The 17,367-nt window shown below is 41.1% G+C and overlaps 1 protein-coding gene across 1 annotated transcript; it reads right to left on the bottom strand.

Moving 5' to 3' along the window:
• Positions 1-1,446: 1,446 nt before the first annotated feature.
• LOC115027406 (plakophilin-3-like) lies at positions 1,447-16,372 on the bottom strand. Its single transcript, XM_029460732.1, is given in 9 exon segments — positions 1,447-2,692; positions 8,092-8,179; positions 8,460-8,655; positions 8,846-8,975; positions 8,977-9,000; positions 9,167-9,346; positions 11,623-11,787; positions 14,558-14,666; positions 15,839-16,372. Coding segments are annotated over 9 exon segments (1,113 nt in total). The 5' UTR covers positions 16,018-16,372; the 3' UTR covers positions 1,447-2,650.
• Between the last annotated feature and the right edge of the window lie 995 nt (positions 16,373-17,367).

Here is a 17,367-nt window from a genome sequence, read left to right as displayed (position 1 = left end):
GCAGAGTGAAGCCAGTGTGGAAGTTCCTTAAATGTGCATTCTCTCTAATATCCAGCAGGGGGCGACTCCACTGGTTGCAAAAAGAAGTCAGATTGTATAGAAGTCTATGAGAAAATGACCCTACTTCTCACTTGATTTATTTCCCTAGTAAACAATTTCCTAATGAGCTTATGGTCTAAATATCTACTTCCAAGTCTTTTTTAATACAGCATGATGTTCGTTCAGTAGATGATGGTCCCATGTTGCTTTGTTGGTGAAGTATTCTTTTAGCGTGCTGAATGCCCTGAAATCTGAGGGGAAGAGAATGAATGTAAAAGATCTATCTAATAACTATCAGCAGTATAAATGAAATCTGTTCATTTTATAGACGTCTTATATTCACTAATTCTGTTTCAGGGGGTGGATGGTCTTTATGTTGAAGCCCCTCTCTCCAGTTGTACACACTGCTGATCCAGTCCTATTGTTCCCCAGTGAGGCTGAGCTCCTCCCTTCCTACATCTGCTGGATAAGTGCTGTGATCTGCAGTTTCCTCCATCACATAAACTCCAGGTCTGAAGGTTGCAGAGCTCTCCCCCACACGTCCTTCCAGGGAAATCCCCTCGTTGCCTCCTACTGACCTCTCAGCAGACATCGGGAGGCTTCTCCTTTTAATCACATTTAGTTTGGCCGATAAATTATATAGGACAGAGTAGCAGTATCTGATTCATTTTTTTAATAACACACTATTTTCTCCCATCTTTGATCCTATTCCACTGCACATACATTGTATTTTTCAAGGTCATGATTTGCCTCATTGTGAGCCTAAAATACTATATTCTGAAGGATAGTTACCAGGTTTTGGTTCATTTTAGTTTCGACTCCACATTTAGTGCTAGGGTTTCTGCCACACTGTCTTGAGATCAAATTCTAAACCAACAGTTGTTTGGGCAATAATTTAATGTTCTGTGAAGTGTTGATGACGCTACTTTCTCAGACTGCCATGGTGACCCCTCACATCATATTCTCAGTTATTCTTTTATCAAATGTTAATTAATTGCATTAATTTCTGTGCATTGTGCAGGGACACGTACATACTAGGCAGATAAACCAATGCAAAACCTCAAATCAAGAAGATATGATTTGCTCATATTTTAACTTAAATGAAATCTGGATCTGATCCTGTTCATTTTTCCTGACATATTTAATTTCCCCCCTTTTTTTTATTTCAATACGTGACTTGATAAACTCCTCCAACTGCTTATTTGTTGACTTTTTGACCTGTGATTGAAATTGAATGCATCACAACTTTGATGGTTAAAATCTGAAAACAACATGTCTTTGTTAAAAGGTCTAACAAACAGCCACGTTAGCTACTCTGTGAAGCTGTATTTAGGTAGATTGGTGCTTTGAGCTAAGTGCTAACATCAGCATGCAAACATTCTCACAAAGACAACGCTGACACATTCATATTTAGCAGAAAAGGTTTAACATGTTTATCATCTTAGCTTAGCTTGTTAGTATGCTAACATTTTCTAATTAGCACTAAACATAAAGTACAGTCGAGGCTGATGGGAATGTATCAGTTTTGCAGTTATGTGACCATAAACCAAAGTATTAGACAAATAAAAAAACTGACGTGATCATCACCACAGTCAGGGTCTGGATGAGTCTCTAGAACAAACGGGTGGACGGACTGACCGGCCGACAGACCAACACCAGCCACTATTGTCGGTCTCTCTACCCCCTTTCACACGTGCAGTCTAAGTGCTCATGTGTGAAAGGGAACAGGAATCGATATTCAGGGGAATCAGTACCGCCAACTTCCCACCTCCAGCGACGAACCAATCACAAGACTCCGCTGATGACGTATTTGAATCTGCTATTTGTTAATGGTTTAGCATGTACGCCAACGCTCGTTGTTGGTCTTGTACTCTTGTTGAATATTAAATACATTACAAGAACAATGGCACGAGACAAAAACATCTCCTTGCCCGCCATGTTCCTGATCATGATAAGAGCTAGATATAGAAACGTAGTTACTGCTGACGTGGTTTGTTATAAATGTGACAAATTGAACATGATACTATGCGGTAGGACTGGGCAAAATATCAATATTATATTGATATATTGTGATACGACATTAGATACCGTCTTAGATTGTGAGTAATATGGCATAAGTTTTGTTATTTTCCTGGATCTAAAAGCTGCATTACAGTGATGGGATTTTCTAGACTTTTCTGAAAGGCACAAAATCACTAGTGGTGCCTGAACTATGGAGGTTTCTGTCTCTCTAATGTGGGCATCATATATCAGCTATCAACAACATTAGTTCAAAATCATTAGAATCAGTCAAAAAACCACATTAGTCAAACACTAATACACAAAGCATACGATAGTTTTGGGGGTGAGGTCCACTGTATGTGTGGACACCATTAAGTTCCCGCCATCACCGGCTATCTGCTGCAAGCTGAGCCAAGTTAAACACACAGACACCTGACAGAGGAAACACTTTAAGTCCATCGTTCCAGTGGCTCCAGTCCATTTTTTTCTTTCTCTAAGTCCATCAGTTAGATAATTCGATCATTAAATCCAACTGTTCCTTGTCTTTTTCTCACAGCATCCTTGATCCTGAGATCAAAAGCTCAGAATGAATTGTGTAACTTGCCGCAGCCTAGATGGTGGCATCTGTGAAGTCTCGTCTGGCAAATCCTTTCTGAAAAACACGAAGACACAACACAAATACTTACAAACGATTGCAAAGCAGTGTTCTTAAAGAATGACGTAATGATTGGGCTACACATTTACTCTCAGCTTGTGCTAGCATCTAGCGTTGGCTGCATGCTCGGTCTGCACTCAGATAATTACCTTTCTAGCATCCCAGTTACATTTATTGCAATCTCAGAACAGGGCAAAGGGGCAATATTGTTGGTGTTCTGGTGTAGCCTGCGGATATCCAGGCCAAGACTTCCTTTTCCGTGCGACGCTCATTGTTCGCAGTCCGATGAGCAACTTGAAATGCGAGATTGGAGTCGGAATTGAAAGACGACGTCTACAACCGGATTGTTGTAGTAGTCAGTTAACACGCTAATAAAAAGTAAAATCGTCTTCAAATCAATATCAAATTTGTTTGTATAGCCCAATATCACAAATTACACATGTGTCTCAGTGTGCTTTACAGGCTGTACAGGTTACGACACCCTCTGTCCTTAGACCCTCGCATCGCACAAGGAAAAACTCCCTAAAAGAAACCCCATAATTAAAGTGGGAAACATGGAAGAAACCTCAGGGAGAGGAACTGAGGAGGGATCCCTCTCCCAGGACAGACAGACGTGCAATAGATGTCGTGTGTACAGGATAAACAACAAAGTACAAATACAACATCCATGTGACAGAAATGATGTTGTGATCAAAAAAGAGAATCGGAGGATATCTGATGCGTTCTACCTCTTTTCCCCTCAACACGGACTGTTTACTAACACTACACGGAGAACAAACGGATACAAGAACTCTTCCAACACCAAACTCTTGTCCCGTTGCCAACAGATTCTGCATTCATATGCAAACATCTGTTTATGGAGATTCCATATACTGTAATGCACTTTTCACCTGCATATTTGAGTCTTTAATCATCTATAGCTTCTTCAAAACTCTGCAGCTACATTGCTCTTATTTTAACTTCATTACTCCAGCTTCCAGTTTGTTATAGAAACCATTTTCAGGGAAGCTTCAAGGGGTTTTCACCACGTAATGCGAAAACCACAGAGTACATTGCTTAACTGTTGGTAGTGTACAGTGGCTTTATCAGAGCCTCTCAAAGGGATTGACAATAGGCCAGACATGTATAACAATATATTTCATTGCAGTCTGTCCAGTAGTTTTCCTGATGTTTAGCTTGGGACCAGATTTTGGACTGTGACTCATGAACACAGCCCAGAGTGTGAAGCAAGTGTGAGATTGGGTCGAGGACAGACAAACAACAGGATATCTATCAAATGTAATACCACCAGCAGTCAGATAAACACATGGCTTTTGTTTGCTGTGTCAGGTGATTCAGTTAGGTGGGGGCTGATGTGTGTGTGTTGGGGAGAGGGGTGATTTTTGGGAGGGTGGGGTGATACCGGAGGAACACAGCAGAGTTCAGAGACTGCCAAATCCACATAACAAAACTCTTCTTTTATTCCTCCCAGAAGGCACACAAGAGACAAACCCAAAATATCTCAGCCAGATACTTCGCATTCCTGCTGAGAGCGCTTACTCAGGAACTAAAACTCAACAAAACCCGGGCCAGACACTGGCAGTGATAGACACAAGGAGAGTATTCAGGAGATAAAGCAGGGATCCTCACAAGTATGTAGAGAGAAGGGTGTCCTCGCTGTGCTGGACAAAAGTAAAGGATTCGTTTCATGTGTGCAATTGTGTAAGTGGAGTTTTAAAGGTTTTTCTTGTGTTAGTTCCACTTACAATTATGTTTCCCACACAGCAGGCATTAGAAGTGTTTTCTAATATAACCAGCATGACATTCCACAGCAGATTGGTAAAACATCCCTCTATAAAAGGAGCTGCTTTTCGTGTTCTTGCCGAGGCTGCTGTAATCTTGTTAGCCACTCACTTTGGATCTTTATCAACTTCATAAACTGGGCTGGGGGAAACCAACTTGTTCTTACTTATTCTGTGTCTCCACTGCACGGTACGGCTCTGCTCGACTTGACTCAACAAATTGTTGCCACTAGGTGCTTTTCTCTATTTCGTTCTCCACTGCTTAGTATAGGTTAGATGATCAGCTGATCACCGCGGAGATGCCGCGTGAAACAGAGGAGCGTCTGAACTTTGTAAATTGCACGTAGCTTTGCGAGCTGCCATTATAAAAAACTCAGTTTCTATTGAATGTAGCTTAACTATCTAAAACAATTGACTGTGCAGGACGTCCTGTGTCATGCTAGTGACAATTCTAGCGACTATTCTTGTTACAATTCTCTCTGACCAATCAGTGGTCTGCAGGGTTTTAACTCCACCTTATAGTATCGGCTCAGCTCGCTTAGAACCGCGGTTTCTACTAAAATAAACAGGTCGTCTACTCTGGACTTTTGCTAATGGAAAAGCAGAGAAAACAGAGAGGCTGAAGTTGAGGAGAGCCATGCAGTAGAAATGCGGAAATATTGTCAGATGTTGTTTTTCATTCCAAATTTCAATAATTGCAAATGGGGTTTTCCTTCTTCTTTAACTGGACAGATGATATAATAATGTCCGAACTGTTCCTTTTCCAGCACAATTGTTGAAAAAGCAACAATAGACTGTAAGCAGGTAGCTGAATGTGTAAATGAGCCACTGTTTGCGAAAACATATATTTCATATTAGCTTATGAAAAGGTGATCATTTGTCATTTACAGCCTGTTGTGCTGTCCCAAAGTGCTCAATAAATCACTTAATACCTTTTAAAATGGTGTGATTAGAAGACAACTCCTGTATCTCTGTGGCGGTACTGATTCCCCAGATGTCAGCTGATCGGGAAGAAGCCAGAGAACCGCTTCCCGACCACATAAAAATAATTAATATTTACCTGGAGAAACAAATCGTACAACTGCTTTCACAATGAAAAAATGCCTCCTCAATGATCATTTAAAAAAGCCTCTTCAATTATAATAAAATGACTACTGTACAAAAACAAGAACCAACGAATGAGGGACTCGGTTTCAAATGTGTTGATCGTTTTGGGAAAGTACTTATATTTGTATATAATTATAAATCAAAGAAGAAAACCTTTTGGTTCCTGAGGATTATCAAACCAATAAGACAACGTACCCTGACTCCATTACTGTCTACTGTAACAGCAGGTTGACAGATTGTGCATCTGCTGTTATTGCTGTTAAGGCAGGATTCAGAGGAAGCAGTGATTACCTCACTGCTTCCTCTGAATCCTGCCTTTCCAGTTAACAGAAATAATAGTCATGAATCCAATAATTTAAAACTGAATGTTTCCAGTAAAAATTGCATCACCACTGATTTCCCAATGTGTGGAATGTAACTCTACACACTAATTGCTATCAGCTACAGAGAAAATATTTGCATTTGTGGAGCCAAGTATCCTGAGATAAGGCCTGACCAGAGGCTAAAACAGGAACCGAGCAAAGGAGGGAAGAAGAGGACCAATGGGAAGAGAGAGGAGCAATGGTCAAGTGTGATAAAAAAAAAAACAGATGTGTGCAGACGTAGACTAGAAAACCATCTGCTGGAGACAAAAGTCTGTAGCACAATGTCAGACAACACCCACACATTCTGCACTCCATTTTAACTTCAGGCTCATGTCTTCATTCACACACGCAGCAGCGTAACATGACATGTTAACTGTGCAATGTTGTTGTTACTGTGACTTAAATGTATCTGTAACACGTTTAAAGAACCTTCAAGAACCGCAAGTGTTACTGTCCCACTACAAACAGAAGACAGTAGATCTATCAAAATGTGAAGCCTCATTTCCTGCCATTCTAAAATAATTTTAACACATGGGATGAAATTATTATTATTATTTTATAATAATGTCTAATAGTGTGTTTTATTGCATAGCCCTGTTTTTTTCGGTTTTTTTACCTTTTCTTTTTTCATTGTATGTAATTGCAGTACAGCCATAATCATATTAACAGAAATCTATGCATCGTTACAGTACGAAGACAAGTCCAGAAACTGTGGCCGACGTTTAGCAAATTGTTGTTATTGTGTACATATTAAAGTGAACTTAGGTTGACCTCTGTGTTCCTCCCCTGATATATAATTTAGTTGTGGCTTTGAAGCTATGACATGACAAGTATCAACATCAACTGATATAACAAATAAAAAACTTGATAAAACATTCTGCCATATTGCCCAGCCAAGAAAAACAGATACACGCTCGTGTGAAACTAACACAGTGAATCACAAACACCACTATCATGCATAAAACAGGACCACTAACGGGGGCATACTGGGGGAATGTCCTGAAAGCCTGTCTTACAACACTGGGGGTCAACTATTTTAATGAAGGCTTTTGGGATCTGGTTTCTGAACCTGAACTAAAGTTTACCCAGGTCAGGTCAGCTCAGGTCAGGTCACAGGGCAGTGACAGTTCTGTAGAGATCACTGAAACACTTACGACAAAAGCCTTTAAGTTACTGTAATCCATATTTCTTAGGATGGATGTACTTAAGAATGTAGTACTTATCTCAAAACACAGTAAAAAGAAAAGACCCGAGTTAAATCAGTGGTGTGTGGAACCAGAAGCACTGAGAGAAATAACAGCCCTGCTGCTGCTGCTGCTGTCCAACACAAACTCTTCAGCTGTTGCAGGTTAAACAAACTCTGGAGCATTAATGCACTTCCAAGTTCACTCTGGTGAGATTCGTTCCTGTGGCTGCTCCGCTGTCAGAAAGTGATAAAACACCCACTTCCAGCACACAAAAATGTACAGCAATGTGAGGTCACACAGATCTGTAGGTTTTCTCATTGTTTCCCTGCACTATGTGGATTGCTACAGTAGGGGGGGGGATTAGGGTCAAAAGTTATATTTACAACAAGCAAGCGGGTTAAGTAAGTAGAACTAAGTAAGTTCAGTTGATCCCCAGCACAAGGCTTGGTGTCCAAATAGGACCCAACAATATCACCAAAAGTTGCAGCTCCATGGAGTATTTTAGCCTCTTTTTGATATTGTAATATATTTTCGGGTCCTCAAGCTCACATCAACCTTGTTCCAGATGTAAATGGCAGATTATTTTTGTTGTTTTTTCTTAAATCCAATGTTCACTACCTACCCATTACAAGCAGTAGACAAAGTGCATAACTAGCTAGCTGTTGGACGTAGTGGAGCATTGAGCTGTTAAAGGGACATATATTTCTAGGGGTGACCCCATCTCACAGACAAACCCTTGGAAAAATGTGCTTATTCTATTTGGGCTATATGGAGGTGCTGAATGTCTGAATCAAATGAGCAGGGGGAGGTTCTCTCTCCAGTGTTCCTTCTGTCTGTGGAAATGGAATTACATCCGGGCCGAATGTCTTGTAATGTAACAAAGGTGACATGTTTGCAGCTGTGTACACAATATTTGGATGATTTTATATAAAAGCATCAGCAGCTGTGGGTCTCACCAGTTTGTAGTCTTTGTGCAGTTTGTTGTACTGAAACATGTTGCAGAGGACAGTTGACGCTGCTCTGGCAGCTTTTAGACTCCCGGAGCTAAACCAAGACACAGTGACAGACGGTTAGAAACGAGGAGGAAATACCAGAGCATAAGCAGAGGGGAGCAACCCAGAGACAAACACTCCACAATGACCTGCAAATTAGCAAAAGGTTATATTTTTGTGTGGCCCATGGCCAGAAGGGAGAGCAGTAACAGCTCCAGGATATGTAAAGTCAGTGACAGCTAACAGAGGTCACAGCTTACAAACTGAAAGACTGCAGGTCCTAAAAATATTAACCAATTATACACTGATATTTGAGTATCTACCAGTCCTACCTGTTATCATGGGATGTCTTGATACCAATCAGTTTCTGCAGGCCGTTGAAGTATGAGATGTCACGGGCTGCCAAGGAGCTGCAGGTGACCAGGTGATTGAGGGCTCCACAGATGTTGACCACCACCTCGCTGGATGGTGTTTTCTGATGGCCATCACTGGGCAGCTTGGACACCAGAATGTTCACCATGGTTTTAGCTGCAGGGACAAAGAGCGAGGGTGGTTGTCTTCCAGGACTGATACATGCTCTGACCTTTGAAAGGTCCACTTTTGTCAGGCTCATTCATACGGCAAAAATAGGGCCCATTATCTGTCTCTCTGCGACTGTTCTGTCCATTAAAGACAAAACAAAAGGCCAAAATATAAAATAAATCTGTGTGTGTCTTACCCATGTGGTCTTTGTTGGTGGAGTGTCTGGCCAGATTTCTTAGCAGGCCGGTCAGAGGCCTGAGCTCCATGTCACTGTCGGTGTCTAACAGATCCAGCAAGATGGGCAGCATCCTCTCCTGCTCCAGCACCTACACCACTCAGCACTGACGACCACTGATGAGAGGGGCAAACACCACATGAGCCTGTCCTGAGTTCTGCTCCGTTCATTGTGTGCGCTATTGTTGGTTTTCTTGTGGAAGTATCAAATTCCAAAGCAACGACTTCAGCTAATCATGGAATATAGTATGTAGTAGTACTATAGTGTGTATACAGGTCCTACCCTGGCCTCGCCTGCAGTGATATTTTGCAGGGCTCCTATGGCAGCCTCACGGCTGGTGGAGCTACTGTCGCTGTTCTGCAGAACGAGCTTGTACAGCGCCACCATCTTAGGGTGCCACAGCCACTCAGCTCCCTTAGGTTGTCGGGACACTTCAGACAGGATGGACAGATTCTGGTTACGCTGTCATTGCGGAGGTGAAAGAGAGAGAAGTCACTTTTATTGTACAACAACATATATTACATTCTGTTTACATTTTTATCATATTTTAACCGTTCTTCTGATACAAATGTTTCTCTTGTACTAGCTCTTATCGGCTGTAGCTAGGTGACTGTTTAACACACGTCAGAGGTGGGCCCGCAGCAGGACCCTATTGGGTATCACAGCAGTCTAGCCAGAAGTTGTCAAGAGATTTGTGTGTAGAATACAGTAATAGCCAGCTAAAAAGACAGATCACAATCTTTAGGTCCCGCTAAAACAGAATATAAATCCTCCCTGTTCAGCCTCCATGTAACATGGCTATGCAAGGCTACATCACATGGAAAAGCAGGTCATGCAGGTTCTGTGTCCTCACTCTCGGGGTGACTATGAGAACATACATGTTTACTCTACATAAGCCTCTACTGCTCGCTACTGAAAGCAGAAATGTGATCTGCTGGTTGTGTGTGTTGTATTGTAAACTGATCCTCCCTGTGGACCCGAGGACACTTCTAAGGTTTCTATCTGCGAGGACACTTATTATTTGGCTATCACTGAGATACCCGAGAGAACAGCGGCTTGATCTGAAGCTTGACTTTGTGAGACTCAATAATTGAAATATCTATAAAATTCCAAAATGACTCAAGCTCAATACAATGAAATGTTGAAACATTCTGAAGGTACATCTGACAAACAGCACTTGAGATGCATTTACATGAATGGTGTGGTCTGAAGTTGATCTGGCTACATCGTTCACACACGACAGTTATATGACCTGGATACATGCAACCTGTATACAATACAGGCAGCTCCCCAGTGGCAAAATAAGTTGGTTCCCTGACATGAAAACAATGAGTATGTTATTGATTGATCCCAGAACAGGATAAGAAATGGTTGGAAAGTGATGATGCTGTCTGTAAGACTCCAAAAGATAATGAGGGGGGTAAAAGAATAAGCAGAAAAACAGTAAAGCAGCCATAAAGCTTTCTCTAAACGTTTTCATTATCCACTTTTGACAATTAAAGCCTTTAATCTGTAAATGTAGTTGTGTTGCCCAGTATACAGTAAAAAGCAATGGACAATAACCACCAGACAGCCTTTTTCAGTCAGTGAAATCACTTCTACACTTTTCCACCAAAATAAACAGGGTTTTGAAAACGGAAAACAGAAGAAAATAGAAAGAAAAGAAATAGATGAAAGACTAATTTCCCATTGCCAGTAGACGTGTATGCCTTTTTTTGCTTATTTCTTTCTGGTGTGTCACGTCTGGATGCGCTGTAAAGCAGTGTTGGGAAACAGCAGTTATTACTTCTTTATATATGCAACTTATTCAGACTCTCTGACAAACTCTCGTAGGGTTTATTTTGACCAAACCAGAGTTGGTGATTGTTGCAGCAGTGGAAAGACTAATGCTGTGTCTTAATTAGCACACTCCCATGTCGTACACTGTGACGATCAGCGCTGTTATCTAGCTAGCTAGCAACGTTATCGTTTGCGGTACCAAATCATTAGACTGCTCAATTGACCGTGAATTAGTGACGGCTTCTTTTTGACAAGTGGTACAGTTATTAATCAGAGGGGAAAAAACCCATGTATAACTTTCATTTGTATAGTGCTGTGTTCACCAGAGCTGATCCTGCCACTTCCGTTACGAAGCCAAGATGGTGATCGTTCAGGGTGACAAGTGTCCAGCGTTCCACACTCAACCTTTTGGTCGTTATGAGCGCACTAACGCACTCATAACAGCAAGGTTAAATACAGAAGTATGTGAATTGAGACACAGCATAACAAAGACATTTTTGATGACTTTTGAAAGTTTTTGAACATGCTCAAAAATAATTCATGGCCTCAGCGTTCAACAACGTACACCAGCGTATTGCCGATATTCCGTATACACCGGCATACGTTTCCGCCATATGGTGAAGGAATACAATAGGAATGCGTTATGCATCTGTTGGGCATTCATCGAATACGTTGGCCATTCGCTCTGATACGTTTTATATAAGTACGTGATACACTATCAATAGGCTCTGTATACGTTCATATACGTTGTAGGCCTATATGCTAATTTTCATATGCGCCAGCATACGTTTCTGCAATACGGGAACTGTGTGACAGGGCCTTAACTACCATTTTTCTCTTGTGACAAAGGGTCCGGTCATCTTAAAAATGCTACATCTTGCAGACAATAATCAGTCAACCCTTATAAGCTTGGAGTCGTGTTTCGGGTGTGTAATTTTATGATGTGTGATGAATTTTACCTCATTGTTTTTTTTGCTATACAGAGTAAAGCAGCCGATGGCCTCGCTGTCCCTGGAGGCAGAGGCTCTGGATGGACCCTCCAGACGCAACCGGACTGATGGAGGAAGCTCCGTGTATAGCTGGTAGGACAGATTCCTCATCACACACAATGAATTCTCCAAACCCTAAACATAAACAAAATGGAAGGTTGACAAGAGGAGGGTGAAAGTGGAGAAATGAATAACTTCTGTGGTTGAACAAGCCTTTACTCTGGTCATATGGAATCTGATTTGAATGCCTGATGTCCTCTAATGTTTAACAGGTTACTGAGGCATAAAAACATCTTCCTTGCTTTCACTATTGGATTTTCTGACTAGAACCAATACAGCTGGGATACTCAAATGACTTTGCCCTGGGTCCACTTTTGCAAAATGACAGGAGGCCAGGGGCTATGGGAACCTCCTCTGGCACCTTTTTTGATAAACTAGCTCTATTATTCTACTTTACGTTTTTTTATGCAATACAAAACAAATTCCCATTTGTGAATCATTTTATTTTCATTGTGAATTAAAATAAATGGTTGACAGAACACCCGTAAGTGAGTAACACTGCAATTACAGTCATTTAGCAGACGCTCTTATCCAGAGTGACTTACAGTGAACTAACTACAGGGACAGTCTCCCTGGAGCAGCTCAGGGTTAAGTGCCTTGCTCAGGGGCTCAATGGTGGAGCCCTGGTAGTGATCTCACAACCATCTGGTGTTGTATTTGGAAGCCGTACCACTAGACCACTATGAGCAAAGCTGAACAATTAAACCATTTTTTTATCGAAATTGCCATATGAACTTGGGCAATATCCAAATCTCGGAATGTGCAATATTTGTTAAAGGCCTAAATAGTAATCTAGAATAAGACAGAACTAAGCGAATGGGAGTTAGTTACATAATGGGGATACTGGGGACAAGATTTTGCTCAGCTTATTACAGGAGCTGAGAGGAATTTAAGGTGTTCCTGTCAGCAAACTAAAGGTAATGGTCTTAACACCGTCAACAATGAGCCCTCAACCTACACCTTAAATAAAACACAATTCAGCATGACCTTTTTCTTCTCCTCAACATTATTCAGAACCAGACTTTGGTGGAGAGTGCAGATAAAATATGGCATTTCCAGAGCAGCCACCGTATTTTCAGTTTTTAAAAAACGAGGACATCCCCCATGGCACGTTTGTCCAATCAGATGCAGGAAGAGTGCAAGTTGATTTCTAATGGAAGCAGTGTGTTTATCAATCATCTGCCAGTTGGTTAAAGGTTTATCCAAGTGTCTGCAAGTGTTGTCTGTTGCCTGTTGACAGTGCTCCTAACTCAAGTCAAGGCTTGATAAAATGTGCCAAACCACAATGACTGAAGAAGAATGTAAGTAGAGCAGTCTGTGACAAGGCCTGCAGGTCTCTGTACCTCATAGTGAGCCACTGAAAGTATGAAGAACTGAGAGATAAAGTTTGGATTTGGGTAACAAGCTAACATTCCTTCGTGATTCAGCGCAATTCCAGTATAGCTGCCTGCTGAAGTAACACCACCGAATATTGCAAGCTGCTTCGAACTGCAGTGCTTTAAATGATAAGGCTTGTATTCTAATGTTTTCTTACTTACAACCAATGTCATGAAAAGAGCCAAACACACAATAAATTGATATCACTAAGTATTAAAAGCCTGATATATCTTATTCCTCGCTACCAAAAAATCACATCAATGAGCCACATTGTTGCAATTGGTGACATGTTTCTTCAATACCACAGTGTAGTTTATTTTGACTCGGTCCCACATACAACGTCCTGCTGCCACAAATACTCACTAAAGCACCAAGTGTGTATAAATTCAAAACGGTCTCCAACAAATACACTATTTCCCCCTGTTTGTGTAACGTTTGCTATAAATTATATTGTCCAGCTGTATAAGGAAATGACCGAACCTTTTTAGAAAATTAGACTATACATTTGTGAGCTTTTAAAGATTCACATCTTCAGTAGGAAGTAGTGTTCTGAGGCAATCCAAAGGATTGGTAATGGACCGATCCAGGCCTCTTTTAAAGGATCAGGATCGGCTAAGATAAAGCAGATCAAATTCCAACCCTGTCTTTATTGAATTCTGCAGTTCAGTCCACTGCAGCCAGCTAGTGTTGCTGTGCTGCCACTGGATTCCTATGCAAAAAGTGAAAATTAAAGTGTGTGAATGAGAAAAATGATTGTACTGTGCGACTCACTAAGATTGGACTCGGCCAGTTGCCAATATTAAAGGACTTGGAAAAGGACATCCCTACTAGAAACCAATGAACTTGGGTCTGAGTGACATGGACACGGTTGGGAAGTCAGAAAGTACTGAGAGTGGGACTAACAACAGAATGTTGGTTTTGGTCTTGGGTCATAGGATTTGTTGTCAATGAGAAAAATATAGAGCAATAATTACCGCCTCGGAGTTGTATGCCTCCGCCAACAGGTCAAGTTGCAGTTTACATCCATTGTTTTCCACAATGTCATCACTTCATCATGTTTATCCTATTAGACATTTGTGTGAAAATTTCGTTGCGCATATGTATTCTTGAGTTATGGACAAAAAAGGTTCAGTGACCTTGACCTTTGACCACCAACATCTAATCAATTCATGCTTGTTTCAAAGTGGACAATTGTGCCTAATTTGAAGACATTCCCTCAAGGCATTCCTAAACTAGCATACGGACAGAAGTATGTACGGACAACCGGTCACTTTCATTTTGGGTAATCTTGACTTTTTGTTCTTTTATCTCCAGCTTTGGTGGTTGCTGCTCACAGCTACTGATGTTTTGAAGGGTCTGCCAGTGTGGTGTGCTGTAGCCGTAATGACCATAGTGATTCTGGAATCAGACATCGTTATTTACAGTGTATAGAAGTGTCACCGGCTATTACAGTGCAGGTCAGAGTTACCTTGTCATCTGCCATCTCCTGTTGTTGAATGTAAGACACCAGAGAGTCCACCAGGCCTCGCATGTCTCTCATCTTCTGTCTCGTCCTCTCATTCACAGAGCTCAAATTCCTATACACACAGACAGAGACATAAAACCCAGGCTAGGCCATCAGAACGTAATGCAGTAAAGCTGTCTTTCTAAAATTAATCTTTGACTGGTTTTAGCACAAAACGAACTTTATGAATATAACACCCTTCAGTAGCACCTTCACCACTTTGAAGAAAGATGGTTCTTTTTGAGCTTACTGCACTTACATGTGATTCTATCTCTGTCAAGAAGCTCCTCAGAGACAGGCTTCACACAGCAAGTGTAACCTGAACGTTACTTCAGTTCCATACGATTGAGATGAAGAACTAGGTTTATATGATCTTGACGAAATTGTACTTGCCCCCATCGTCGTTTTGATTTTTAAAAATAGAAATAAAAACCCATTTAGTTAACTGTTGTGTTGACGTTCTATAATCTACACACACACCTTGCCAAGTGCACCACAAGAAGGATTCCACCGAATGCGGCTGCGAGGTGGTTTTCAGAAGCATCCCAGAAGCGACTCTCCGCCTCTGGGCCGCTCATCCAAAGCTCGACTGGAGAGGCCAGACACACAGCCATCCAACATTAAAGATTAACGCAAGCCCTCTACAGATATTGAGCTTCATCGACAGATACCTTTCTTGTAAAATGTCGGGTGTAATGGGTAACAAAAGTTTATTAACTAGTGGGAATATTTTCTCACGACGACATCCCTAAATCCATGTGAGCAGTAGGTCTCTAGACGTGGTATTACCAGTTGGTCATCAGTCAGTTGGTCCATTTGTGCTCTCAGAGGATGATCCAAATGTATTTGGTGATCCCGACTTAAACTCTTTGCGCCACTAGCAGGTCGTTCTTAGTTCAGAGTGAAATCCACAACAATTAGATGGATTGCCATGTCATTTGGTAAAGATGCTCATGTCACCCTCATAGTGAACTATAATTACTTTGTAGATCCTCTGACTTTCTAACATCATGTCAACATTTGGATTTCTCAAATACCTTGATTGATGACTAAATAACGGCAAAGCATGACTTTCCCATCAGCCTAAGAAAACTTTATTTATAGTGTTAACTGGCAAATGTGACAAATTCAAACTTTTGGCATGATGATACTGTCTAACTCATAGAATATTAACATGTGTTGCATTAAACAAAATAACAGTGTTAGGCAAGGTAATGGGTTGAGCAGGCTCTTCTGTGGAGTCACCTGAGGCAGCCGCTGGTGTTGTAGAAGATGTCTCTCTCAGATGGGCTGAGTGGGATGCTGCTGCACAGAGGAACCAGTACTTTCTCTGTCAACTCTGATAAAGCTTCTTTGGACAGCTTCTCCTTTAGGTTGTCTCTGGAGGACAGATTCCACAGGACACCTGCAGCCACAACAAACATCTTTTTATTCTGTTATCTGATTCTGTTAACTGAGTAATTCCAACCAGTAATATATAGATAAAGATGGAACACCTGGGTTATGTGACTGATTTGCAGACTTACAGGTTACAGGTTACAAAGCAGGGTTATGATTATAAAAATAAGTTTTATTGTTGTTGATTTATTGTTTTTTGGTAGTTTGCTTGTTTCCCCTTTTTTGATCCTCGCCCAAGGCCCAGGATGGGCCCCTGCAAAGAAACTCACAGACCAATTACATGCGAGTTAAGCCATCCCACGTGATGCTACTCAGCCAATCAAATCTGTGCATTCCAACCGGCAAGCATTGCGACTCTGAATACAGACAGATGAGAGGTGAGAGGCGAGTGACAGACGGAAAGACGAGTTAGCGATACAGAGAGAGAAGACTGAGAAAGGGAGAGAAACACTGACGAAGAGACGAGTGAGCGGCAGACAGGGAGAGCACAACACCAGTGCTACATCATATGCTCAGAGACCGTGGTGCTCATTAAAAGTGGTGATGTAAAACGTCACTATGAGGCAAAGCACAACATTTTTGACCAAACATACCCACTCAGGTCTGAACTGAGGGCACTGAAAAATAAGCACTCAGAGCCCAATGTGATTTTGATTTGTGACAAAATAAAGCAAATAGGCCACCTGTCAGCATCATCAGCCACAGAGAACAGTTTAACCCAGGATGTGCTAGTCTGGGTCAAACTATTCAATTGTTAAGATGTGTTGAGACTGATTTATTCTAACATTGGTTGAGACTGTAAAATCAAGATGTGAAACAGTTGAGGGAAACTCAAGCTGCTGCTACACTTTATTTTATTTTTCTAAGATTAAGCACTTTATTTTAAGATGCACAATTTTTCAAAAGCTATTTTATTTATTTTCTCAATTTTATTTTTAAATGTAGCCCGAGAAGAACATTATACATATCTACAGTAATATATATATCTGTATAGTTCAATGTTAAGTGACAATAAATATTGTCTAAATGTTTTTAAATTGTTCTTTCTTTATTAGATTTGACAGTCAGTTGTTGATTACGTGCAGACGTTGATACAGCTACTAGGCTACTTCAATGTATATCACACTAATTCATAACGCAAGTTAGACATGATGCTCCGGACCTTTGCTCGCGGAAATTTTCTCTAACTGGACCTTTTAGAATTTCAGTTGAATACCCCTGATCTATGGTAATAATGCTACATTGTGAACAACAAACCCATTTTGAAATCGGCAGGAAGAGAGCTAGTTAACGTTAGCAGTTAGCTGTTAGCAGGCCAGGCAGCACAGTCCTGCTTGGCTAAACGACAGAGCTAACAGCTAATACTAACAAAGGTT

This window comes from Cottoperca gobio, chromosome 3, assembly GCF_900634415.1.
Source record: "Cottoperca gobio chromosome 3, fCotGob3.1, whole genome shotgun sequence".
Classification (NCBI taxonomy): Eukaryota; Metazoa; Chordata; class Actinopteri; order Perciformes; family Bovichtidae; genus Cottoperca; species Cottoperca gobio.
The sequence above is the reverse complement of the archived record's forward strand: the minus strand, read 5'-3'. Positions and strand labels throughout refer to the sequence as shown.